This window comes from Ixodes scapularis, unplaced genomic scaffold (genome assembly GCF_016920785.2).
Source record: "Ixodes scapularis isolate PalLabHiFi unplaced genomic scaffold, ASM1692078v2 PGA_scaffold1__304_contigs__length_218370807, whole genome shotgun sequence".
NCBI lineage: Eukaryota > Metazoa > Arthropoda > Arachnida > Ixodida > Ixodidae > Ixodes > Ixodes scapularis.
Window position 1 is genome coordinate 141,901,787 of NW_024609846.1, and position 26,688 is coordinate 141,928,474.

General features: G+C 46.5%; 2 protein-coding genes and 1 non-coding gene across 5 annotated transcripts in view; 1 reads left to right on the forward strand and 2 right to left on the reverse strand.

The window, feature by feature from the left end:
* The first annotated feature begins 48 nt into the window (after nucleotides 1-48).
* LOC8034722 (N-lysine methyltransferase KMT5A-A) lies at nucleotides 49-11,901 on the forward strand. The gene is made up of 6 exons (XM_029978079.3): nucleotides 49-365; nucleotides 2,515-2,974; nucleotides 4,792-4,873; nucleotides 4,984-5,043; nucleotides 5,665-5,855; nucleotides 8,342-11,901. Exons 1-6 carry the CDS (start codon nucleotides 356-358, stop codon nucleotides 8,550-8,552), a joined length of 1,014 nt encoding a protein of 337 aa, XP_029833939.2. The 5' UTR covers nucleotides 49-355; the 3' UTR covers nucleotides 8,553-11,901.
* A 7,175-nt stretch (nucleotides 11,902-19,076) lies between these two features.
* The window catches only part of LOC8034721 (rDNA transcriptional regulator pol5), a 69,839-nt gene continuing 62,227 nt past the window's right edge, over nucleotides 19,077-26,688 (reverse strand). For all 3 annotated transcript variants that reach the window (XM_029978080.4, XM_029978082.4, XM_029978081.4), the window contains 3 exons: nucleotides 24,853-24,960; nucleotides 21,452-21,561; nucleotides 19,077-19,246 (listed from right to left, as the gene is read on the reverse strand). In XM_029978080.4, coding sequence (XP_029833940.3) covers nucleotides 19,132-19,246; nucleotides 21,452-21,561; nucleotides 24,853-24,960 — 333 coding nt within the window. In that variant the 3' untranslated portion in view covers nucleotides 19,077-19,131. The remainder of the gene's footprint in view (nucleotides 19,247-21,451; nucleotides 21,562-24,852; nucleotides 24,961-26,688) is intronic.
* Nucleotides 21,931-22,012, reverse strand: Trnas-aga. The gene has a single exon. It is a non-coding gene; the product is annotated as a tRNA-Ser (tRNA).

Below are 26,688 nucleotides of genomic sequence, written 5' to 3' on the forward strand. Positions count from 1 at the left end.
TATTAAGGTAAAACAACCTAAAACATGCCTATTCGGCGACAGTACACCAGCGCCACATGGCAGCGGCCGCGCAACGCGTCTGTTGCTTCCTTCGGGGGGAAGCATGAAGGAGAAGCGAGTCGGCAAATGAGCAGGGAGCGTTGGGAGCGTTCCTAGCCGCTCGAACAATACATGTTGTTTATTTCGGTTCGGACGCTAAAAAAACGAATGCCGCCTTGACTTCCAGAAAACACAGGTTGGAAGATGGGCACCTATTCCTAGCGGATTATTTCTGGAGTCGCGATGATCACGGAGACGCCGATGAGACGGCCGTGATACGAGCTACCACCACCACGAAGTTGAACAAATCTCGAGCATGGTGAAAGGTCAGTTTCCAAACAACACGCCTCCGTTAGTGTTGTTATTTGTCCCGTGAATTCGTTTCTACAGGGTTCGAATGCAACAAGCGAGGCAGTCGTGATACACGGCGCCTAACGACAAAGTCGGGTGCAAATGGGACTGAGGATGGATCTTGGCGCGTTTTCTTGTTCGTGTTGGAAATGGTCGCCTCAGGGTTCTGTGCGGGGCTTTTCTTTTTTTTTTTTTTTTTTTTCTTTTTCTTTTTTTCCCTGCCCGTCGCGTTTGCTTGCGGAATAAGGTCACGGGCGTCAAAATGTTTATGTGAACCGGTGTGTTGGTAAACTTCTCCGTTTTTTTTTTTTTTTTTTCGAAGTTTGCTTGTTGGTTGAAGGCTGCACCCAGCCTCCACGTCTGTTTCCCGCTTTTCTCGGTTGAAACCAAAAGTGGGCCCATCAATGTTTTTGACGCGCGCTGCACTCGATGTTAGGGCGGTGCAGTGACAGTAACGAGCTGAGGCTATTGTATTTCATTGCGAAACCCGTCTGTATTTCACTGCCAAGCCCGTCTGGGGCTTGGCAGTGAGCATGTCAGTACCGTTGAAAAAAAAAAAAAAGAAGAAAAGATTGCGCAAGAAAAATTGAGAGGAATATAGGTGTTCTTCCAACTCTGGCAAATTTTGCCGAACCGAAAAGTTATCTGATATCTTGCAGCATCCATCCAGCCTTTCCACATTTATATCTTCTTTATATATATATATATATATATACTTTTTTTTTTTTTTCCATCGTTCAGAGATTTGATTTCTGAGCTCAGTTGGAGTTGTAAAGTCCTACCTTTTCGTTTCTCACCCAGGATGCTTATGGGTAGTCCTTTGTTCCATATTTTAGGAGGGGTCCTTCAGACTACTGTCCCCCAACTGCTGGGCCTTTCCCGTCATGATCTGCCGAACTGCGAGCCTACAGGTCAATTGGCTCGCGGGCCTGGGGCCCTAATCTACACGGCGGAACAAAGGGACTGGGACATTACAGCAGGCGATTGGGCAGCGGCATGGCCGCATGGCACTGACCAATCGCAGCAGGGAGCGATGTCCCGCTTTGTCCCACCTTGTAGGTTAGGGCCCCTGGATGCTTTTTGGGGTTTTTCTTTGCTAGTGCTGCATAGCTCGTCCCCAAGGGCGACTGTGACTAGTCTGCGCACATTACTCGGAAATTTGGAGGGCAATGAGAGATTGCAGGGAAAGAATCTTCGCACTGCTTCTCCAGAACCTTCGCTGGCAAATGTTCTGCTCGAGCAAAATAACTCCTGTATTTGGCCTCGGCTCTTTTGTGCTACATTGTCGAAGCTGACATGGCTTCCCCGGTGCTGCGAGAGCACATGGTTTCGTCTTGCGTCTCATGCCCACGTGCTCATGCAGGTAGCTTGGACAGCACTGGAGCACTGCATAAGTTGCACTTGCCTTGGCAGTGTAGCACAGAATAGTTGACGCCAAGTATAGTGTCTCACACATGTATTGCTGGTGTGTGTTGAGCGAATGCTAGTCACCTGTAAGGTGACCTATCTCTGTAACCTGCTCGTGGGCTGCACTTAATTTGTTTCTACTCCACTGCTGCGTTGGTGCCCTATGAGCTGCAGAAGTAACCTTTGTGTAGTACTTAGTGGTTTTAATGTAATGGTCTAACATTTTGAGGCAATGTTAAATGAAGGAAATTAGCACAGTCTCTTACATCCAACGTGTAAGGAAGAGAGACATGGTAAACATAGTGTGTCCTTCCCCACTGCCATGCAGTTGTGGGCTGTAAACGTTTTTGAGTAAACAGTTCGAGCAACGGTAACATACAAACTTTTCAATAGCAACTTTTACTGTTCCGATTCATTCAATAAGGCAGAAGTGTCACAGCTGGATTACAGATACGCTTTGTTGCCGAACAAAAATTGTCAGTATAATAAAATCCTGGATGAATAAAACAGTGGCAAAATCGCGAGTCATTGGGCCTTACATGTACAGGATCAATTTGGCCCCAATAGAACACGTACAGAAACGTGACAAACACCATGTTGTTGGGCTTTTGACGCCATTTGATCGATCCCACCGCCTCATTGTGTCGGCTGCATTCAGACTTAATGTGATGCAATGTATTATAACGCGGTGCTCCTGGTGTTTCTTTTACCAACCAGGGAGGAAGAGAACAACAACGGCTCGTAAGAAGGCCGGCTCGGCGTGTCCACAGAAGCATCCCCTACCCAACGACTCCGAGAACCTCCAACGGCCGTCCATGGCCGACCGCAGCTCGTCCGAAATGGCGTCACAGAGGGACACGCGCATCGAGGACTACTTCCCGGCCCTGGAGTCGACGGCGGCCTCTCATGAGCGGAGCGGCATCGGGGAGCGGCCCCCTTCCGAGCCCGAGGGGGACGTGCCGTGCCCCAACGCAGCGGCCCTTCCGGCCGGCCCCGGCCTCGACGCCACCCAGCCGCCGTCTCCTAGCTCGGGAGAGCAGGCGCCAGCAGCCGGCGCCACTTCCGAGTCAGCCGGCGCGACCGGCGACTTGAAGGTCACGGAGGAAGACGGCCCAAGGGTTCCGCCCAAGTCGCCGCGGCAGACCGTCATGCGTGAAGCTCCGAAGGTCGCCAAGAAGTATGTTGCACCCCGCTCCTTTTAGGCGCGAAACGCTTTCCTACTGTAATCGTCTCAGCTGTCAGCGCTAGAGAAGCGTTCCGAAAGCAGCAGCTGCTGCACAGTTTGCCAGCTGCCAAGTTGATTTTGCCTCTCGATCCTGTTGCGTGGTGGCGTCTTGTCTAGGTCACACTTCAGCGTCGCATGTCAACACGCCTCTCGCTCTAGCTGCGTCGCTTGCAGTGTCGAAATACTCGCATCCTAGCTCGGCTTGGGTGTTATGTCAATGATGACTATGACATTTAATGAAGGCATTTCATGCTTTTAGCTTAACTCGGTGTCTGAGAAAGGGCCATGTATTTTCTAATCTGTGATGGGTTTTGTATAGTTTGGAAATGCTGTTTTCTGCTATGAGTACTATTTATTTTTTTATTTGTACCTACATTGCCCACTCGGCACTACAGTAGGGGGAGGGGGCACATAAATTGTAAAAAAAGCACAGAAACAGCTAATAATAACGAATGAGATTGAAACAAGATAAACACTCAAAATAAAACTTTCCAAACACACTAAAGTAACATAATTTCTTTAGAAAATTAATTAAAGGTAGGAAGGTCTACAAATGGTTCAGGGAGCAAGTGCCAATCATTAATTGTTTAGGGAAAAAATTATTTCTTTAAGACGTCAGACTTTTCTTTGGTTACTTATTCTACGAGAAACATAATTTGATGTCATATGTTTTTAAATATCCAGACCAATATAACCATAATAAAGATCAGAAATAAGTCTAAGGCAAAGGCATTTTTGCCTTTGCTTAGGGGTTGCCAACCGAGTTTTAGCTTTATTTCGGAGATACTATTGCTGAAATCATAGTCATTGGATACATATCTCGCGGCTTGGACTCTTTTGATTCAATTTATAGAGTTCTGCGTATGCGGGTTTCATACAATACAAGCATAACTTAAAATCTGCAGGACACAGGAAAAGTACAAGGTTTTTTTTAAGCTGGATAAAATCTGCCTAAAATTGTGACACGAAAGATGTAGGGGGGGGGGGGGGGGGGGGGGATGGAGTTTGAAAAGATACTATTCTCCCTTTCTTTCTTGTGCACCAGGGGGTCCACCCATGTCAAATTTTCGCCCCTGTGCTTTACTGCGCTCCCAAAACCTTTTTGCCGCATTCCTATCTCTTTTTTTTATTGATTTCCATCATCCACTGCACTTTCAATTTTGGCTTGTATTAAAGCTGATGCCTTCCTTTTCTGCTCTTGGAAGTTCTCCCATTTTGATGCTACTTCAGCCATCAAGGCTCCCCTGTCCTTTGCCCACCGATGCAGCTGATCACAAGGGTTGCCATCATGCTCGAGCCGGTATTTTCGCTTTCGTCGTAGACCCCCGAAACTAAACTTTGAGATAGAATATCTACAAAGCCATGCAAGGCATCGAAAGAGAACTGACATCTCGTTATTCAGGGACACTTCCTTCACTAAAAACCGTCGTAACCCTAAAATCGAGAAAATGTACCAGAGTTACCCTTTAGGTTTGCTCTCTACATTAAAAGACACCAGTATCTCATTTGGGCCAACTGCAGCACACAGTACACTGTTCGCTTATTAGCAGCTTGTCTTTGATTTCAGCAATGAAGAAGGTATTGCCATGCCGTTATGTTTGGACATTCTGGACAGTGAACATGGCTGCCAGGATATGTGTCCAAAGAGTCTGCTGGGGATGAGCGAGAAATTATAAGCTGTTGTTATGCCACTCATCTGCAGAGCTTCAGCTCGGGCGTTGTTTTTGAAGGTCGAGTCCCGTTTGTAAGGACAATGCAAACCTTTTCAGGAAAGGAGTCGTCCAGTGTCATTCCCTCACCGAGTATTTTCCCATCCGGAGGAGTGGCCGGAAGACACGCAGTGCTCTTGCGGTGAGTGTGGCGATCACCCATGTTGGCGTGCCTCCGTCTTGAGGGGGCAGTTTCGATCCATGTTACAAGGCGCTTTCCTTCTCTCTCATTGGTCCTTTCCCATCCCGCAGAAAGAAAGGCAGAAGAATGTCGAGGACGCCATCTTGAACGGTGACGAGGATGGATTCAAGGTGATTAAAGCGCCACTTTTACAAGTACATACTGTCAAGACCGGTTATAACGAAGTCGGTTATAACGAAATAGTGGATATAGCGAAGCGATCACGATTTCCCATTTCCTTTTGCACTTTGTTATGACCGAAGTAGGTTATAACGAAATAGCGGATATAGCGAAGTGATTTCCGATTCCCGTTGACTTCGTTATAACCGGTCTCAACAGTAGTGAGACTGTGTTAGCACAAATTAGCATTCTTTTTTTGGAATGCAAATCTTGTCATCACAGCCATTAGGGTGGTGGTAAATGCTCATTGGAGCACTGACCTAAGCGATAAAATTTAGTGCCCTTTCGAAGTAAAATGCAAAATAGTGACGATGTTGTTTCACGCTATTTTTACATATACTGCGAGAGTGTTTCTATTTTATTCATGAACTACCATTCAGGACATACTTCTGTATGTGTCACGTTAACGCTACATCATCTTCGGGAAGAATTCAAAACTATTTCGAGTCATACAAAGGGTAGGGTAACCAATGTTGTACCTGAGCCTTTCATTCAAACTGCACAGATGCTGGGAAAACGAGAAACTTTTACGACACACTTTTTTTTTTTATTTCGGGATTAAAAAAACGCAGGTGACGGAGTTCGACAACAAGGGCCGCGGCGTGACCACCATCCGACCCCTGAGGAGCGGCGACTTTGTCTTGGAGTATGCGGGGGAGCTCATAGACCACCAGGAGGCCAGGCTGCGTGAGCAGCTCTATGCTGCAGACAAGTCGGTGGGCTGCTACATGTACTACTTCAGCTGCAGGAACAAGCAGTACTGGTGAGAGCACCGCAAGAGCGATTGGGGGTCGGATCGTAGCCGAGTAGCGTAGAGACTGGGTGCGTGAAAGGATGCTGCCGAGACGTGAAGCGTGCTGTGCCTTGGAGGGACATGGAAAAAAAATTGGCAGCCGTATTTCGATTTGTCAATCGAGTTGTCGTACAGAGAATTGCAGTGTACGAGAAAAGGTGCTTTCACGATGTATGGGCACACGCCGATTAATTGCGTCGCATCATGCAATGTTGTCACACGACGTTACGTGGCACAGTGTCGCGTGACCCGACTTAAAGGGACACTGGCAGGGTATTTATGCTCGCCGAGGTTATTAGTTGTATGTGACATGAGAGCCCAACTACGCAGAACAGAATTTGCGGCTCGAAATTCAGTTTCTTTCCGCCCAAAAACCACCGAACGAGAACTGGCCGGTTCAAGTCTCGCTCACTCTCTTTTCCATGGTTACTGACCATTTTCTAAGGTTTAGACGCGACCGCCAAATTTAATCAAAGTCGTGGGTCATCGAAGGCACACAGTCAGTATTAAAAATAGAAAAAATTATGAAACCCATTTTTTGTGGCTTCCAAAAAGCTGCAAATACGTTGATCGAAAAAAAAGGTTGCACAGACAACCGGAAGCATTCTGTGCATTCACTGCATAATTCTCAACATGGCGTCGTTTCGCGTATCATATCGTGGGACTAACGGATGGCAGTGGACGATGGGCATGGGACCTCTACTTCAGAACTGTCGTTCACGGTACCGGCGGACTCTGTCTTCCTTCGAAAGAGAAACTTTGGACCGATCAAAAGAATTGATGTTCATCTCGTATGACACGCCCGACCAGCAAGCCGATTGCACGAAGACATCGCCGAGCTGTCGTCCCTTCTCGTGGCTGAAGACATTGCTCGCTCAAACATCAAGCACGAAGTGCGTACTTCAAGTTGAATACGGACGTGTACGGTTATTTTACTAGGTGCGAATGTGGCCAATGCGTGGTGCTGCCCGACATCAAGCCGGGAGTGCATATACTGAAGGGAAATCGGCAGCAAACTTTCCGACATGCAGTCGACCGGCTGCATTACTGCGAACGGAAGAGTTCCTTCCGTAGCTCAGTGGAAAGATGTCCGCTTCACACGCAGCGGGCACGGGTTCAATCCCTAGTGTGGGCGGCCTTTTTTTTTTTTCTTTTTTGTCAAACATTTTGCGATGTTTAGATTAATTTTTTTACAATTATCACTGAAAGAAACAATTGTGGATGATGCGTCGCTGAACTAAATGGTATGGGATTCCATTTTTGACACCTGCGAACTCAATGTAGTCACTCTCCACAAATGTAATGAGTATATGAACCGGGCAGTGTCCGCTTTCCGAGCTTCGCGTAACTGTTCTACAGGAATTGCAGTCAGCCAGTGACCCCGACCCGTTGATCCTTTCGGAAACTTGTGCACTCTGCCGCAAAATGCCACTTTCAGATGCAGGATATGAGAGGAAGCTCTTCACGCAACATCTTGGGAGTATTCTTTTCGGAGCCGATCACCGGAATTCACCACGGGCACTCACTCCTGATTGCCAACACTTAAATGTACAAAACAACTCATCCTGAAGTACAGAACAGCGAGCGGAACAAACATAACTGCAAAGGAATCGCACGGCGAACGGATTCCGCAACGCATATCGTCTGCTGTGTACGGGAAAAAAAAAAAAAATCGCACAGTCTGGTGTAGCCACATAACTTCCCCCACTCACACTCTCCTATCCACTTCTCCGTGCAGTGCGCGAGTTTCATTTTCGGTTTCGAGCGGTTATGTTTTTTGCCTTTATTAAAAAAATATGGGACTCTGTAGCAAAATATTAATTGGGTGGTATTCCTACACCATAATAAATTGCCTGGCAAAAGATGAAAAAAAATATTTTGAGGGGTGTCAGAGTTCTTTTAACGGTGTCGAGTGATGTCGCTTTACGTGCCAGTGTCATGTGACATTGCGATAGTGCTGCACAACAACCTGAAACCCGACGTTACAAAATTCAGTATTGTTCTTGACACCGTGACCTTGCACCGTGAGTCACATGTCACAAATGAATGCGAAATCTGAGTTAGCTTCCGTTAAAATGCAATAGATTGATCCACTATCTCACTAACCGTTCGGCGCATACGTGAAACCACCATAACTTTTGTTCACATGAGGCGGGTGGTAGTGCACAAGATAGCCCGTAACGTCTCGTACTCTGCACACTCGCAGCTTCGGCGAGGTTTTGGTAGGTGCAGAAAGACTAAATTTCCCCCTATGCATCGTGGCAGCGGCGGCGTAGTCAGAGCGGTCGACAAAATAGGTCTATATTGCGCGAATGAAATATTGCGCTTTCTTCGGCCAGTCCTAGACAAGTCACACCAACCGCATCATCGTCGAGTGCTTGGTGCCTTCAGAATGTGATCGGTCGGTTCGGCCACCTTGCCTCCGGACCAAAAATGTGCCCCCCTTCTCTTGCCAGCGTGGACGCAACCAAGGAGTCCGGCCGGCTGGGGCGCCTGGTGAACCATAGCAAGCGCGGCAACCTCAAGACGCAGACGTGCATCATCAAGGGCGTTCCCCACCTAGTGTTGGTCGCCCAGCGGGACATCCAGCCCGGAGAGGAGCTGCTTTACGACTACGGCGACCGCAGCAAGACCTCCCTCCAATTCCACCCGTGGCTGGCGCTCTAGCAGCACCGCGGCGGCGGCCTTCCCTTACGGCGGGCGCGCGGTGCCTGCAGACTCACGTTCCGGGCAGCAGGAGCACTGGCCGCAACCATGGGACAACTGGGAACGACTACACCGAGTGCTTGGTGGCGTTTGCACTCTGTTCACCGCTAAGCCGACGACGGGGTGGAGGCCACACGGTCATTGGACTAGCCACACGTCCATCTTATGCCACGCGACCACGCTCCCACCCACACCCAAAGTGAGGCGTCGCACGACGAGAGGCGGGCGATTGATCGACCCGGCGTGCACGTGGCTCCCACTGCGCATTCGACCCAGGGGCAGGTTCTGCCGTCTTGTGTGGACCACTGACCGTCTGCGAGAAGCGGATTGCAGACTGGCATTGATGCGTGTGGCCTTTAACGGCGGGAACGTTTGGCTAGAGTTTGAGATAGCCTCGCTTTCTCTTCAGCAGAGAAGTGCGCGGCGTTTCTACCTGCGTAAAGTGGTTTTTATTCTGCGATGGGTGCGACCCTCGACAGTGGAAACACTGGGCTAGAGTGTGGGGGCTTATCTACCGTTACGACGGCCTTGTGCGTCTGCATTTTGCGGAGATGCCTTGTACCTGCTCTGAAAGGAATGCGGATTGCAAGTTCGTCTGCTTCTTTTGCGGAGGTTGTGGTGACGTCGGAACACCGAGCTCCGATTGGCTATGACTGAAGAACAGCGGGTAGACCTAAAGACAGTTTGCTTTGAGGTCTACCCACAATCATTTAATCAGGGCCAATTGGAGCTCGGCGTCTTTCTGACATCGCCACAAGCAGACAAACTTGCGCTCCGCATAGCTTGAAGTCTGCCTTTGGGTGCTACGGATGGCGGAAATATTCGCTCGAGGTCGGCCCACTCTGTTTGGCTTTTCCTACGGCAGGTGCGATTTCTGTTCGGGCATTTCTACCGTCGACCACCTTCGAAGACGCTCGGCTCGTCCTCTCAGCTTTCGCTCTATTCATTGGTGCCGTTCCACATTTTGTCCGTTACAGGTAATGTCAAACGGCGAATTCTTATTACCCGAGTCGGCGTTCCACACAAACACAATGCGCCGCATGTCGGCATGTCGCATTTAGCTTAGGTAGAATAGAGTATTCCTAAATTTCGAAATCTACCGACCCAGTTGGTGCAGAGAATAAGCTGATTCCACCACACTGGTGACTTTACCCGAGCTGCGAAAGCTCGGATAAATACGGCGACTGTTCGTTTGAGTTAATCGTATCGGGCTCTGTACTTCTGCAATTGATGCCGGGGTTAGTGTGTAAACAAGTTTTGGTCCCAAGAGCAGCATTGTACTGGCGTTTTCAAAAGACACGGCTGGCTTCAGCAACTATTTCAGGAGCCACAGCAATAACCATCATGAAAAGGATCCACTTTACTCCAGGTAAACAAAAATTTGTGCTGTAAAGCCTAGTGGCCTTTGCCATCTCGTTGCTACCGTATCATGGTTTCTACACTCGCTTGATGGGCATTTCGTTTCTCTGTATGAGGGCTGGGACCACCATGCTCGAGCGTTCTAGGATGCATCGAAGACATTGTTAATGAATGCAGTAGGTATAATGCTTTTTTTTTTTTTTTTTTTGCTACTTTTTTAGTTGATACGTTTCTAGTGGAGTTTATGTATCTGTTGTAGCGACCCGCTCGAGCAAATGACTTTTGGCCTTTGAACAGCTGTAACTTCGGCTGCCTCTGGAGCAGGAAGGACTTACGGGCACAGGAAGCGACACATCTGTAAGGCTTCATACATTCTCTTGTTGCTGGAGGCATAGCCGTTCTTGCCTGCCTACTCTGGAATGTGCCTGGCACAGGCCGCTTCTCTCTGGAGTTTATACGACTAACTTGCACAGTAGGTGTGCCTTCAGCACCTTGTGCGGCATCTACTGCTTGCGCTGCCGTGGTGAAGCTTACCGTTGGTTCCCAGTTAAAAAAGGGGTAGACCGATTCCCAAGTTCTTTTGCAATGCAGACGATTAGAAGAGAAGGACATGCAGCACTGAAAAGTCTGCTCTAGTGTTCAGATCACTACCGTGTGCTTGCTATTTTAGGTTTCTTGCACACATGGTTTGCATGCGACGTCACTGCGTCGTGCTGGTCATCATCGCTTGTTCTAGCCAAGAAAAACAAAGTCTGTGGTGTAAGCTGCACTGCAGAAGGTATGAGCTCGGGAGCAAGGTCACCACAATGGCAGCCGCCATAAACGTTAAAAGTAGCACATACGAGAAAAAAAAGACTGGTCTCTTAGCTGTCTTTGTGAAGAAAATCTAGATGAAGTTTCTTGTTACCTGTGACTACTTTTACTCGCTGAGGGTACATGTGATAATGGTGCAGTCACATAGGCAAAATTCATGATTGTCTTGAGTAGTACTAGAGGTACTGTATGGTGAAAGGTGAAAAAGAACAACTACTGTCTCTTATATCGGGAGTGTAAAAGCTGGGCTACTGCCAATTTAATGGTCTATACACAAATGCAGCAGTGAGAAAATTTTAAAAAAAAATATTTTAAAGACTTCTGTCAGAGGGCTTTATCCTGAATTATATTAATTACGAGTGGACTTGCCATCCTTGTATGTGCATTTATACAAACTGCAACTGCACAAAGATGTTTTTTTGTGTGGCAGCACTTTTGGACCTTGAACTATCTGAAGTTGAAATTGCTTGTCTGTTGTGTCCTTTCATTTGCTTCTCCTATTCTAGATTAGCTATATGTTGAGATGCCAGTTTAGCGATATGTTGAGATGCCAGTTTAGTGATAAGTTGAGATGCCAGTTTGTGGTGTGTTAAACAGCCAGATCTTGGGAGTCGCCGAAGGCAAGAAGAATGCATTTGATTCTTGAGATGATAGACAACTAACATTTTTCTAGTTGCCCTCTTCCTACTATTGTTACAAGTCGAGGTAGAGGCACAACACTGAAGCCTTTTAAGCTAATGCCTACATGCTTCGTTTCTACAACTGTGGTGCAGTCGAGAGCTATCCAGTTCGATGCCTTTGAACAACCTGCAACAGTGCTTTATCTAAACGCTGCACAACTATCTTATATTTCACATCTCTCAAAACCAATCATTTTGCGAGCCAGTTTCCTTCGGTAGAAATATTTTTGTTTTCGCAAATGCATTTCATTTGTAAATAATGTTGGTCCTTTGCTTCTCAACATACAAACGCATGTCGAGGATTTTTGTCCATTGTTTTCTTGTTTCATGTCCCGCCAAAGAGAAGGCTGCATTCTAGCACCCGTCATGTGTAACTTATTTGGCATTTTTGTCTTTTCCTGGTTTGGCACATAATGCTCTGTGCAGCAGGGTTTCTTAATAAAGCATTATCCATTTCATTTGTCATGTTGTTTTTTTTTTGTTTTTTTTCGTAGACTGGATAAGATATGATGGTACTAGTATTGATTGTACTATCTCATCATTAGCTCATATATTAGGAGGCTTCCGTTCTCTAAAGAGTTGGTGATTGTCTGTGTAGATTTGCAAAGTTATTTTTCAACAAAGCAAGCCAGGAAAGAAAATTCTGCAGATGTATGTCTCTTCCATAAAAATGCAGTGAAATGTTCGCCTCAATTCTCGAAGGATGCGTGTAAGCTCCTTTTGCCTCAAGTTGCCAACAAGAAAAAGAAACAATTGCCTGCACATAGACCTTCAATTGAGCTGATGGAAATGAAGGAACATGCGAGTGTGATGTTCGTTGTTCATGTCGGTCATGGTCGTTCACTCCATTCACCTTTTTGCACCCACTTGAATTCCAAGACAATACACAAATTGTAATGCACCAGTAATTTGTAAACTAACAATGTTTTGTTAATATGGAACTGGTGTTCAAAAAGAACCTGATGCCCGTCGCACCGCACATCCGACAGCTACCAGCGAGGGCGGTCGCCACGCCGGATTTGCCGACACGGCGGACAACAATGATACCAGATTGCGAAACGGCGGTCCCCAATTGTGGTCGAGCGAGCCGACTTGAGAGCCAAAGGGAATCGCAAGTTGAGTCGTCGCGACACGGACAAGCTCACATCGTGACACAACCCGTTGCCCGGAGTCCAATCCACTGTCGTCCACTCGGCTGCCGTCCACTCGGAGGAGGGAACACCAACTGCCCCTGAGCAGTCTGTCATGGGCCCCTCAAAAAGGGGAAACACCCAGAGGAGTGCGAGAGAGTAGGCCAACAGGGTGACAATCTCTCCTTAACATGATGCGAGGAAGCAGGCTCGAAGCCAGACGACTCTGGCCAGAACGCCTGCAAGTTACGCCTGCTCGGAGGGAGGGAAACCAGTGGCTACCACAATATGGACACCTCCGTTTCCCCAATAATCGTCCATAATGAGGTAGAAATGCATCTATATAGACCCTTTTGCTGTTTACAAACGTGAACTGCCGCTTGCTTCCCAAGCGACGTCCGGTCGCACCGTCTTTGCAAGCCTATTGAACTTGCTTATGTCACCAGTGCTAGAAAGCATAAATGCTACACGGACAACAGTTGGAGATTTAATGAGGGCCTTCGGCTGTGCAATAAATATATTGTGGATTAGGCAAGTTGGTTTACAAGAAAACTCAAAACTAGTCTTGTGCGAATAGTGGATTTTGAGTTTGAAGCGAATTCGAAGCGAATAGTGGTTTTGGCCGAATATTTTCTATTTGAATATCGAATAGTTTTTCCACGCCTTTCACTACCACTAAGGCAGCAACTTGTGCCAGTTGGCTCATGACAGAGACAGAGCGCTGTCGTCTACTTCCTCGTCTTTGTGTTTTTTGTTTGTTTTTTTGCACTTTTTTAGGCGCTTTCACAACCATTTCATAATGCTTAGACGAAAACCCAGCTAAACATGTGAAGGTTGTTCCACTTGTTCATTTATAAGCCGAGTTTAATCTATCTTTATTTATAACTTAGACTAGGTCTGGTTTCTTGGGATGGCAAGTAAACGACGGATTTGACATAAAATGAATCCTATAAAGATGGCCAACTATACCCAATAGAGTGAATTTACAAATCTTGCTGTATAAAATATTCTTTCTTAATATCGAGTTAAAAAAATAAGGAATCGCGCATGATGAACGCAGGTTGTAAGGGCATCTCTGCCTAACATAAATACTCTTGCATAAGAGTTTAATTTTGAAACTTTTACTACAATGTAGATATAAAGATTCACTAAGTTTCCATTTATTCTCAAATATAGTTGGCACAGGTGCGCCATCCCGCTTTGAATGTATGCTTTTCTTCCAAGCACGCAATTACGATATTCCTACTTTTCCAAGTGTTTATCGCAACGGGTTACCCTGTTAAGGGGAGGCACTCCCTTGGAGGGTCTACTTTTTAAGTATTTGTGCCAGGTCAATGAAATTTTTAGGGTATGTTAAACGTCAAAACTTAGGAGGCTACACCAACTTTCAAACCAAAAGGTTTATTTTTTGACAAGTTACAGCCTTATTCGTTGAAAAAACTGTACATGTAGCAGTACCAAAGGAAAAAAACTTGTTTCAAAATATGAATAAAAAGGCACAATTTCTTTGTTAGGATATAACGCTGAATGACTAACCTAATCGGTAGTAAGCTTGAAATAATTTTTAAGGCTATATCTCACGTAAAAATTAACTTTCAATAATGGTATGAATTTTTAATTTTTTTCTTGTTTCACAAACGTCAACATTTTTGAGTGAAGAAATAACAATTTGCAAAAAGTAAGCGCATAGCCGAGTTCTCCAGTAAATTTCATGCCAAAAAAGCCATACATTAGACTTGGGGGCGCTTAACTCATCGAACGATAGTTTTAGAGCTGTGAAAAAATGGTGAAAACATGAAGCTGAGAAAAACGGGTTTGAAAGTTCGAACAGTGTTTTAGTTTAGATGGGGCTTGCCATTTCATCTAAAATGCTCCAGGGGCATATGTCACTCCTTCCTCTGCACGGTCCCTCTGTGCCTTGGCCACAGCTTCCATCTTCCTTTTTTTGTGGGACATCTTGGAGGACTCGAGCGCTTTCACTTGGGCTTTCGCAACCTTCATCTTGGTGGCCCTCTCTCCGTATGACGCTTGGTAGCTCCCTGGCTGTATGCCCATTTCCAACAGAGCTTCCCGATTCGCTAGGACGAGCCACGTCACGTGGCTCGTCCTAGCGAATCGGAGCTCTTGTTTCGCCAGCTTGGCCAATAAGAGTGTGCACAGCTATGTTTTCTACGGGGTTTTACGGTCTGTGAGCACGATATCGCGAACAATGCTGCGAACAGAACGAAAGAGGGCGAGACGCTCATTCCAACGAGGGGGGCCTGTCCATGCTAGTCCTAAGAAACGCGGAGGGAGCGCGCTTCGAAACTGGCACATTTTCGTAATCGGCCGCGTCATCGGCGCGCACATGCGGCCGCCAGCACTTCGAAAATAATTTATTTCGGAGTAAATACTTTACTTACAGGAATAAAATTTTTGGACAGCATTCTTTATGAGTTGTAAAAGCTAGTCAGCCTATTTTCCAAAAATGTGACTTTTTTGAAAAAATCGCGATTCCTAGGCCGTGCCTCCCCTTAAGTGTGCTTCTTGCCGAGCACCGATGTAATGCAGAGAAGCAACACCCACAGAGATCACTTTTGCGGGTATTGCTTCTCCGCAGCGCACCTATGCCTGGTAAGAAGCGCACTCAGCGGGGCTAACTTGCTGCAATCAACACTTAGAAAAACGTGAATAGTGCAGTTCTCCTCGAAGCGAATATCGAATAGTGTATTATTCGGAACTACTATTCAAAATTTCGAATATTCGCACAACCCTACTCGAAACTGTACTACAGGTTTTACTTGAGCTAGTTGGTACATACTTGAATATGGTCAGCTGAACAATTACAAATTAGAAAAATCCGTGAGCGGTGTGTATGTATTTCCTCTCGCGGTTTTTTCTAATTTGTAATTGTTCAGCTGACCATATTCAACTACTCGAAACATTTAACAGATCTTGCACTCCTTTGTTCTTCTGGCGTTCACCTGTTGAATTGGTGGTTAAACGCTTCCAGTCTTGGGTAAGTTACTTTTAAAAAGTAATTCGTTACAGTTACAGTTACTTTCAGAAAAAAGTAGCGAAGTTACCGTTACAGTTACCGCAACAAAAAAGTAACTCGTTACAGTTACAGTTACTTTTAAAAAGTAACGACGTTACTTTTCAGTTACTTTTCTATAGCACAAAAAAAAATTAGGAAAAACTAGAAAACGCTTTTCACCAAGTTTATTAGCATAAAATTAAAAAGTGTGCTTTTTACTTCATATTGTAAGTTAGCAGCAGTTGCTTCTAGAAATTAGTGCCTGAGAGTTTCCCTTGTTTGATAACAAACACGTCCCTGCCCTTGCTGAACAGGCGCTCGTCTAACGCGCTGGTTGGGATTGCTGTGTTGTTTCGCCGGAACAGGTTTTTGATTGCCGGGTAGGCGTTGAGGCAACAGAGTGCCGTTTTCTGCGGTCAAGTTGTTAGTAACCACCTCCACAACAGCAAAATACTCTCTGTACGCCGGCCATGGTAGTTCTTTGTTCTCGTCAACATTCATATCCTTGGTAGCACTAGCACATTGCTGGCTCGTTGACGGTCGCGCTGGGTTCATAGAGTCCCTGGACATATTTCAGTTCGTACCCGGCAAGCCAGAAACAAACCCCTCGAAAACCGCAGTAACTTTTGCCTCGAGTGTTGACACTACACCGGAGTAGTGGCGCAAATCAAAATACGAAACATGCGCAGTGCGGAGTGGTGGCGCTAATCAAAATACGAAACATTCGCAGTGCCCTCCGCCTGTATTGGAGATGCATGTTTGATTCAACCGATTAAAAAGCGTTTGAGCAGAAAAAAGAAAAAAAAAACGCAAAAGAGATAGTTCTTCAAGATACCAAGATGCAAGTGTTCAGTCACAAAGTACAAGCGCGTGCTAAAGATTACTTTTTTTTTCACCAAATCTGCACGTGGCTATATTCGGGTCGTGACTGGCGAGAAAGAACGTATTCACAAGTTTGTGTAAAAAATAACTTGACACTCGAAATGTCGGAACAGACAATTTGGAAAGCGCAAAGAATGGCTAAATTGTACTCGTTCAGTGATATATTATTAATAAAAAACTGGAAAGTAATGACAAAAGTAATGTCGTTACTTTCATCGTTACCTCAGGAAAAGTAATAGAACTACAGTTACAAGTTACATTTTCAAAAAGTAACTCGTTACAGTTACAAGTTACCAAAAAAGTAACGAAATTACAGTAACGCGTTACTACCCAAGACTGAACGCTTCATCTACATTTCAAGCAGCGGTGTTAAGGTTGCCTTTGTTCATTATTTTTATAAACCGGAAGTTCTCTGGGATGTCGGACTAAAGCACCACCTGGTAGCGTTTGCCATAAAAAGGGTCTAAAGGGTGTCTTGAAATACCGAGGCTGCATCTAAAATGGGCCGTAAACATTGGCGCTTGCAAGTAGCTATCTAAAATTTTTAACAAAGGTGTATTTCGCAGGCGGGATGTACCTTGTAAAATTACAAAGCATAGCTCCCTTTCTGTAAAAAATAGGACAAAAAGCTTGCCAGGGACAACGGTGGATGCAGACGACAGAGTCAAGTGGCAGGGCAGGTTTGGCGCATGTATTGATAAATTGCGCTATCTCCGAGACCACAGAGCCGTGTATAGGCCGGCACACTGTTTACAAACAAGCCCGCGTTTGCCCACACTAGGTGTGGACACTGCGCGTGCGCAGAAACCGAATTTGCGTGACGCTTCTGCACATGCGCAGTGCCGTCGACAGCGCCACCGCGGCTGCATGACGTCAGAGCCGCGTGTTGGTCTATAGAGTTTGGCCATTCATTGGGAAGTATAGGAGGCAAATGAGGGGGTGCCATTGGCCAAAAGCGAGCTGGGCATGTTCCAGGGCATCTTCACAAATTTGAATGTGGCCAACCAGAAGTCGAGTAACTTTTGGTGACTGAAAATATGGTGCATATGATGTTTCAATCATGGTCATCCAAAATCATAATGGAAGAGCGCGACTAGCGGAACGATCGACGTAAGCCGTACGCCAGGTGCCTGGGGTATGGATCTGTTTGAGCGGTCGCACACTGTTTGAGCAGAACAGAGTTTAAGCGGCACATTCGTTTCTTGTATCTTTTTGCATTATCATAATCGAAACATCACGTGCATCCTATTTTCAACCACGAAGAGTTACTACATTTAACCCTTATGCTCTTATTAAAAGTGTTTCTCACTACAACCGCTAGGGGGCTCTTTTCGGCTTTTAGTTGGCCAAGAGAGCATGCCAAGCCCTCCAACTGCGTCTGGTGCCCGCCCTGGCTCTGCACCCTCCTTCCATTGACCCATTCACACGGCTCTGAGAGACCAGACGGTTATTATAATGTACACTAGAGGCTCAGCTGGCGCTAGCGTGTTGTTTCGAATTGAAGCCGACAGCAACCAGTCAAGAATTGACTTCCGGTATTGTATTTCTATGGGGAAAAGCAGGTGCATTTTTCTTTGCACCTGATTATAAGAACAAATATTACAAATAATGATAATGTAATAAATAGACTGAGATGGAGTCGCTCCTCTCCGCTCTGTTCCAAACGCTTTTGTTTCTTTTTTGTTCTGGAGCACGTGAAAGCGCCTCTCCCGGCACGAGCTCTTGGCATTGGCGGTGCCACAACAGAACCTTGTTATTGGCTATTTTTTATTATTCCAGAAAGCATGTGCAGTGGTCATCGGGTACACAGAGCCCCCAAATTTAAAGCGAGTTAGATTCCCGCGGGCGGCAGGCAATCTTTTTCGAGGAACATCGACGACGGACGCCCTACATCGCCAACTACTGCAACTACAACAACAACAACTGACGTCATTTTTAGTGGTGGGAAGGGCCCATTACTGCAACCGCTGTAAAAAGCTCCGATTAGATGAGTTGGGTAGAATCATGTAACATGGCAAGTGCAACAATGACTGTTATTCAATTAAATCTAGCTTGAGGTGTCCTTTTTTTTTTTTGCACTGCCCTTTGAAGTTTGGGGTTTAACTATATTTATAACCACACTGGTGAGCATGACTTCTGACACCATCGAGCCGACCGAGATGCTCTGACAAGTCAGCCATTTCTTCTAGCGCGCCAATGCAAAGCAGTGAAGCCTGACATGTGTGCACTGGCGGGGCTTGATGCCAGAGCACTGGTGCAAAGTAGTGAAACACGACACCAGAGCACTTGTGCGAGGCAATAAAGATTGACGCATGAAATCAGAATTCTGAAGGCATCATTTGTCATTGTCGAATATTAAATATCCTTCGAACTGTAAAATTTTGCTGCAAATCAAAAAGCAAACACTATTCTCAAACTATGTGAAGTTTCAAATACTGTCCAACCTTTATAGAGTGGTAGTGTAAAATATTGTGACATACTGGGGCTAAGGAAACAAACCTGCTATAATGGTGATGATAAACAATGTAATCAGGCCAGAAAGTGTAGTGATCGAAAGGCATGTAGTATATTCTTCTCTAACAGAAAATGGGCTTCAATAAAGTCATTTGATAGGAAACAAGAAGCATTTTTATACAAAAATGTTTTCAGATGGCAACATGCTAGGCCTTCTTTTTGGCCTTCCTAGATACTGCGTCTGCCTCGTCCGAAGCTGGTCTTTTCTTCTTCTGGCTCTTCGAACCCTGCGACGCATCGGTGACTTTGCTTCCCTGGATTCTGGAAAACATTAGAATACTTGTGGAGGTGCCTCAACACAACAACTACATTTATCTAGATATCACTAGCATATTTCACTGTATTCTACCACAGAGGTATGCAAAGAGAGAAGAGGGAAAGGGGGGGAGGGGTTCACAACCAGTGCCGCCAACCAACTCAAAAATACGAACCCGGAAGAGTTTGCCACCTCTGTCGCATCACATAGAATCTTATATGTACGAGAGCATATCGTAAAGAAAGTAAATGACACTTTTCAACAAAGCACAAAAATACAGTATCACATAACTAAAGAAAGATATCCAACCAAACCCTAAATCTCGGGGACCCAGTGTTTCGATGCCCGCTTGTTCCCCCAACCAATTTGTCAAACGTTTACGTTCAAGGAGATGTGTTCATGTAATGAATACGGTCATTTAAAGGTACAACCTTCATTTATTTTTCGACGTTGTCACCTCAGCGGAATAAACACTTGTCGGAATGCGCGATTAACATCTCTGTGCCTGTACAGAAAAGGTAACCTTCCAGTTTTGTGCAACCACTTCAGGACCGATGTTTTTCGAGAGGAGTAGTCAAACAAGTCTGAGCAGGAGGTGTGTAGCTACTGCTCCGTTTCCTGTTGAGTCCGACCGTGGTAAACACCACAGTCCAATGGAGTCAGTCGAGCGGTGCCAAAAGTGCACCATCACGGTGCTCGTCACCGTCCGCTACAGCCGCCCAAACCAATCGCGCGCTAAAGAAAACCACAGGATCATGCCGCGTGCACTTTGCACAATTGGCTTGGCCAGTGATGGCAAGCAGACGATGAGCGCCATGACGATACGCTTTTGGCGGATCGCAGCATCGGCTGCGGTTGGACTTGATCTGAAATGAAGTGTACCGTTTGTTCGGTAAAATGGAAAATGACCCAGTTGCTGGTGGCCGATGAATCGAAACCGATGAGGCCGTGAAAATCGAGTGCGGTCCCGAAATGGTTGCACATAACTGGAGAAGACCTTTTTCTGTGTGGATATGGAAAAAATCAGTCTCACCTTCCATAGGTGTTTTCAGTCCTTGGGCAACTACTATGTCGAAAAACGATTAGTTTGTTTGTGCCTTTCGACAAATATACGCAACTTAACTGTCTCCCTTTATTTTTACGTCCCACCAAAGTGTAATTTACTTTTTGATATGCCCTTGTAATTCGAAGACACTCGCATTTATCAAACGTGCTTCTATATGTAATCACCCACCATAAATTTCTTTTTCTTTCTAGCCAAAGGGATTTTTTTTTTAGCCAGAAGGGTCTCCAAACCTTTTGATTTGGCTAAAAAAAAAAAAAAAATCGCCCTTTAGCCAAAAGATTTGGAGACCCCCATTCTACATCAACAAAGAATCATAATCATGCTGTATTCATAAATACAGGGTTTTCTTTTTTTTAAGCTTTACAGATTTGTTTAGAAAAGCCATGAAAGTTACTCTTTTGCAGTTTGTGCAGGTGAGTTACACGGCCAGGGGGACATTATATGGGTGGTTAATCTTTGCAATAAGTCGGCTAATTAATTAAATTTCGTTAATAACTTTTTAATTAGTGAAAACAGACATATGGTTTCAATTAGAAACTTACTGAGCATCATTGAAAACCACTAAATCAACTCTTTTTAGAACAACTTGAAACTCGGGGGCGCACCAAAATTACCGCTCGTGCAGCAGGCACAAAGCTAGCAGTGGCAAAACGCGGATTCCGTTACTGCTAGCTTTGCGCCTGCTGCAGAAGTCGTAACTTTGGCAACCCAACAATTGTCTGTCGCTGAAGTAGGACTTTTTTGTGGTCTCACGTAAATACTCACAAAGATGCAGTAAAACTATACACAGCGACAGGTTAAAGATGCAGTACAAGATGCTCCACGTTTGGCGCAAACTTTCCGACCTTGATAACGCTCGCACGTGCAGTCAAAACCTGGCAGAAGGCAATGAGTGCATGCTGGATGCAGAGCTTCTACTGCGTTCTTAGCATGTCACCAACTGTAGGTACAGATAACGACAAAGTGCTACTGAAAAAAACGTGGTATTTTGATGTAGCGAAGATTCCGAGGTAGCCAAGGTTTTCCTCGTCTTTGGCACAGAGAGTTCCAAGTCGTGAGCACGAGTTCGAGCGTCGAAGACATTTTTGTCCTAAAGCCAACGCTTGCAAATCGAGAAGGTGGACGAGCCTGCTTCTCCACTTACTCCCTTAGGATTTCGTTGATCTTCCTTTTGAGCAGCTTCTCCTTCGACACCTTGAAGCCCTTCAGCGATGCCAATGTGGATGCCAGCGGGGTGTTCCCTCTCACGGGACTCTGGATGTAAACATAAAGACACCTTATTTGAAATCGTTTACATCCTCTCATCTCGCAACAACCCGATACAGTCGTGCCTTGTTAATGTGCACACCCCGCTAAGTAGACAAATTTTCGAGGGCCCGCCCATCTTTGTAGGATCCTGCCTCATTAATAAAAAAACCACGGTCCGCACTGTGGGCAGCTAGCTCGAAACAAATTGGGTAAACGATACATCTTTTGTCCCGTTACTATCTACAAAGGTATTTCGATATTCATGAACGGACATTTTTAGGGGCGAAGCTCTTTAGGGTCTAGCCTTGTCCGGCGTCCGTGCTCACATCGATTGCCATCCCACCGGTCTTCTTAAAAAAAAGAAAAAAATGTTTGCGCAGTCGACAGGATTCGAACCTGTGCGGGGAGACCCCAATGGATTTCTAGTCCATCGCCTTAACCACTCGGCCACGACTGCAAGACAAGTAGGGGGCTCCGAGATGTGGTAGTAACTCAAGAGCTGGGGATGTCATGGATGAAACATTGCATGTAGCCGCTCAATGTCTATACAGGAGAGGGCGCTGTGGTCAAATGCGTATATAATCGTGTCAAACTTTGCATACACTGGCTCAACGTTTATAGATGAGAGGGCGCTGCGGTCAAATGCTCAAATGCGTATATAACCACGTTCCATACCACACATTCTCTTTCTGACATGGACCGTTGACTTAAGCGGTGGATATGCGTTCCCACGGCTTCTAGCGGATCAAAGCTGATCCGCTAGAAGAATCACTGGCTCTGCATTTCATTGACCATAAAGCAGTAATAATCAAGTCAAAACGCAAACTGGAAATCAGCACTGCCTATAAGCAATAAAAAAACATCAGCACCATCAGCACTACCTATGAACAAAATCAGTATCATCAGCACCACCAGAGCTTCGCCTCAATCAACATCATTCACCACATGGAGATGCGGTCATTTTTTTAAGAAAAATTCACGAATGCAAAAACACAAATATATTTGGAGCCTTTGGATCACAGCGTGCATTCAGAGCTTCACTACTGTCGGGTGTTTCTTGCTCATCTCCAAAAAAAGATAAATGCTGCTTGACGCGCTTGCGTTTGTTTTATAATGAGTGTGCTGCGCAGCCTCATGCTTTCTTAGGGAGAGGACGTGCCAGTCTATGAGGTGGCTCTGAAACTGCGTTTCACTAGGGAAGGTCTTAAGAGTATTTGCGCGGCCAAACGCTGGTTTGGTGTTTTCAAGCTCTCAGTCCATGTGGGTTCCTTGCCCCTCGCTACCAATTATTGTGTACAGTCATAGATGGTAAACTGGTCATGTGCACATAAAAGGCAAGGCAGGACACTCCCCGGTCGTTTAGAGGACAGTTAAGTTTAGGTCAAGTGGAAGCGGACAGAATGCATCCTACAAGTAGCAGACGTACTACGCTACAGTTCCGTCCTTCAGGCCGAGCCCCACGATATCCCGGGAATGGGGAACTTTATTAAACGGATAATTCGGGCCATTTTATTCTCCGTAACCTAAAAAAACTTTCAGCCTTTCCACGCGCTTCTGCGCACATCGCCACTCGTTCCATTCTCGCTCTTCTTCCTCCGAAGAAACGTTGCAGCCATCTATGAGCGACGGCAGCAACCAGTTGTCTGGTTGCCGAGACTGGAAAGGTTGCCGCGACGGTGAGCGACGGCGGCAAGCAGACAACCAGCAAACACAACACTCTGGACAGCTACCGCCATCTATGAGCGACGGCGGCAACCAAAGTGTTGTCAGGTTGTCTAGCAAAATATTATTTTGAAATTCCCTGACTTTTCCAGGTTTTCCCTGACAATTTCAAGTAAATTCCCTGACTACTGTAGAGGCGATAAAATATATAAGACCATTACTAGACAAGGCATTGAACACTGTAAGGATAATTTTGCACGGGCTTAATCCAACTAGCATATTCCGAAATATTCGGGTTCGTCTAGTCCGGATTAAACAAGCCCTTTCTTGCCGCCGACATCATCAGTGAAGAGGCCACTTCCGGAAACATCATGAAGACACAACGTTCAAACACACACGTGAATAACCGAAAGGCAGCATGGCAGCCAGATGCACTTTTAGATACTCTCGGCTTAAAGACAGACGACCAGTTCGTGCTCTCCATTTTTCGCCCGCTTCCTCCTCTCCCCCCTTCTACCCTGTCCACCGTTGCCCGTTTCCTCCTCCCCATGGGGAGGAGGATCTTCTGCCTTGCAGAATGTCGAGTCTGGTCGTCCGCCTTTAAGGCTTGGAATAGATTGGTGTCTGCGACTTTTTCATTTGTTACTAAATCTAGTAGCTCTGACTGGATCTAGCCTAGTGTCGCACCCTCAATCCAATCTAATCTAAGGCTTCGACTGGATTTGTCGGCTGTTCCCTTTGCATCGAGTAGCGCACTGTATACGTCGGGTGAGCAGAGCTTGCGCTCCGCTCTAAGCAGAATTTATTGCCCATTTTTCTATCCCGAAGTTCTCAAGTCTTTGCTCAGGGCACTCAATGGCGTTTCCGGCTCATTTTCCCTGACTGGGCTCGCTTTTTGACAATATTCCTGACAATCCCCCGATTTTTCCTGGTAATTAAAATTTCCCTGACAATTCCCGGTTTTTCCGGTCGCTAGACACCCTGGTTGTGTCGACCACGATCCTGGGGAAACTAGCCCTTAACAGCTCCGCTGTAAAAAGTGCCAAAAGAAATACGCGAGGACGAAAAAGTGGACTATAGGGGGTGCAGTCACAACTGACATTAATTGAAAAACCAATCGCTTTAGCCTTGGCAAAATGCTCGGGCACAACTATTGCCGGTGTAGCCCATGTTCCAAGAACAAACATTCCCTTGCCATTAAGAAAATGAATGTGTCGCTTATACATTGCGTGCCTTTTGCTTCGATTTCAAACGCCTCGTGCAGCTCTCCAGATACTGTACTAGGATATCGTGCCAAAAACTTGGCGTCACTAAATAAAGGCGCATACGGGTAATGGCTACAATGGATGGCGAGATGTCCCGACAAGCTTGTCCTTGTAGCCGCGGCATGTTCACGCGCGCGATTTTGGAAACGTCTGCTTGTCTGGCCAACGAATGAAGAACCGCACGACACATGGATATCCCAGATCACTCCTGCAGCACGTTTTGCAAACTTGTTGGGGCGCATAATTTTGCGCAGCAAAGATCAATCTTGCTCGATAAATGTCAGTATCGATTGCGCTCTGTATCGTCCACATTCTGGTCCTCCTGTGCTTTTGGGCGCTTTTTTGGGCGATTGGAAACCTGGGGGCGCACCTCCAGTCCGACGGCAGCCGACTGCTTCGATGCCAGCAGCAGGAGGTCGCACAACTCCACGGCCACGCTCATCTTCGGCTCCTTCTTCTCCACCATCTCACTCAGCATCTGGTAAGGGCGAGGCAAGGTGTCGGGCGTACAGTAACTTCAAGGATCAGGGTGCACAGAGAGTGAGACACATTGCTGGTTAGGCTGAATGGCATAAAACAAAGAAGCATTGGACCATGAGCCACCAATTCATATTTTTATTAATTATTATCTTAAAAAATCTGAGCTAGTACACCGACACGACGCCAGTGTCTCGTTCACCTTTTACTCAGTTTTAATGAGTGGATATTAAGTGGGTGCAAGCAAGGGCATCTTCCAAAGTTTGGGACGGAATCTGGCAGCGATAAACCAGATGACCTTTTGTCAGGGTGGCACAGGTACCTTGTGCAACACATTGCGTTACAGAGCAAGTATTAGCTGCGGCGATTTCTTTCTTTTCCCTGTTCCGCTGTTAACGAGTGTGACTAAGCGGACCGTAGGTCACCGAGAGATAATCGTCAAACAAGTTAGATTACTCTTCACATGAAAACTTTGAGAGTTCTTTGATATATGCACAAAGTTTTAAGATCTGCACAACATCAACAATCATATAGATATTTTTTTTTTTGTCATTTGCATTAGGTGGGTTGTGGACTTATGGCGCACCGTGAATTCACGAGGGCGCCCATCAAACCATTCGGCCAATCTTGGCCGCGACACGATCACATGGTCGTGTTGCCGCGGGGTCGATCGGGATCTCGAATTCGGCTCCCGACGCGCCGCTTTCTCTCCTAGCCACTGGAGGGCGCTGCAGGCGCCCCCGTGGCAGGCGAGGAGAAACCTCCTCGCCCATCGATAGATATATACTCGGTGGGGCAGGGGGCAAGAGGCCTCTAAGAACTCCGGACGCGACCGAGACGCAGGCACTGGCAGGCAAGTGGGTGGCGCTGGCGACCGGATCTAGGATATCGCGGGACGCGAGGCCTAAGGGCCTCCTTTGTGTTTAGCTTTAGCCTGAACGTGCATTTGTAAATAATTGTGTAATGTAGCTTGTATTTGTAGTTTAGATTGAGTGTTTTGTAGTGTTGTGTTTTATTGTACGAATAAACGGGGAGCGGAATCCCGCTCCCGTGAAAGAACCAGGCTGGACTCGGTTTGTTGACGGACCACGTGGGAAATGGCGAATCGGCGGCGGTACGCGATTTCCTACAAATGGCGCATCAACGTTGGGGCAGGCGAGCCGTAATTACGGTCGCAACGTCCGTCGACGACACTGCGTGGAAGTTCACGCGGGGCGGTCCCCCTGGTTGGCGAGTTTATACCGCGGCACTGCGAAAGTGGGAAGGGTACGTCCAAACAACTGTTCGAGATGGCCACGGGTAATTTCGCCCTCACGGATTTAATGTTTTTGGCCGACGTCGCTACATCGACGGGGCTGGCGGAGCGGAACGGCGCGGCGATGACCGCAGCGCCGAGTCCGGACACGCCGACGGTAGCGCCGGTCGTGTCTATGCCGCAAAGCACGGAGATGTCCCGTGAATCCACGGCGTTGGTTGCGGCGTTCGCTCAGGCCTTACAGAGCATGCAGAGGCAAACGCCGCCGCCAAGAACCCTCATCCGCATTCCGGTGCCGGAGTACAGCGGACACAGCGATCGAGCTCTGAGCGCGACCGACTTCTTGCTGGAAATCCAGCGATATCGGAAGGCTACCGGCCTGACAGAGAAGGAGACGCTAGGCAGAGTTCTGCCGGTGGCTCTTGTAGGCCCAGCAGCCAGGTGGCATCGCCTTGTGGGCGAGTCAGCCGGAAC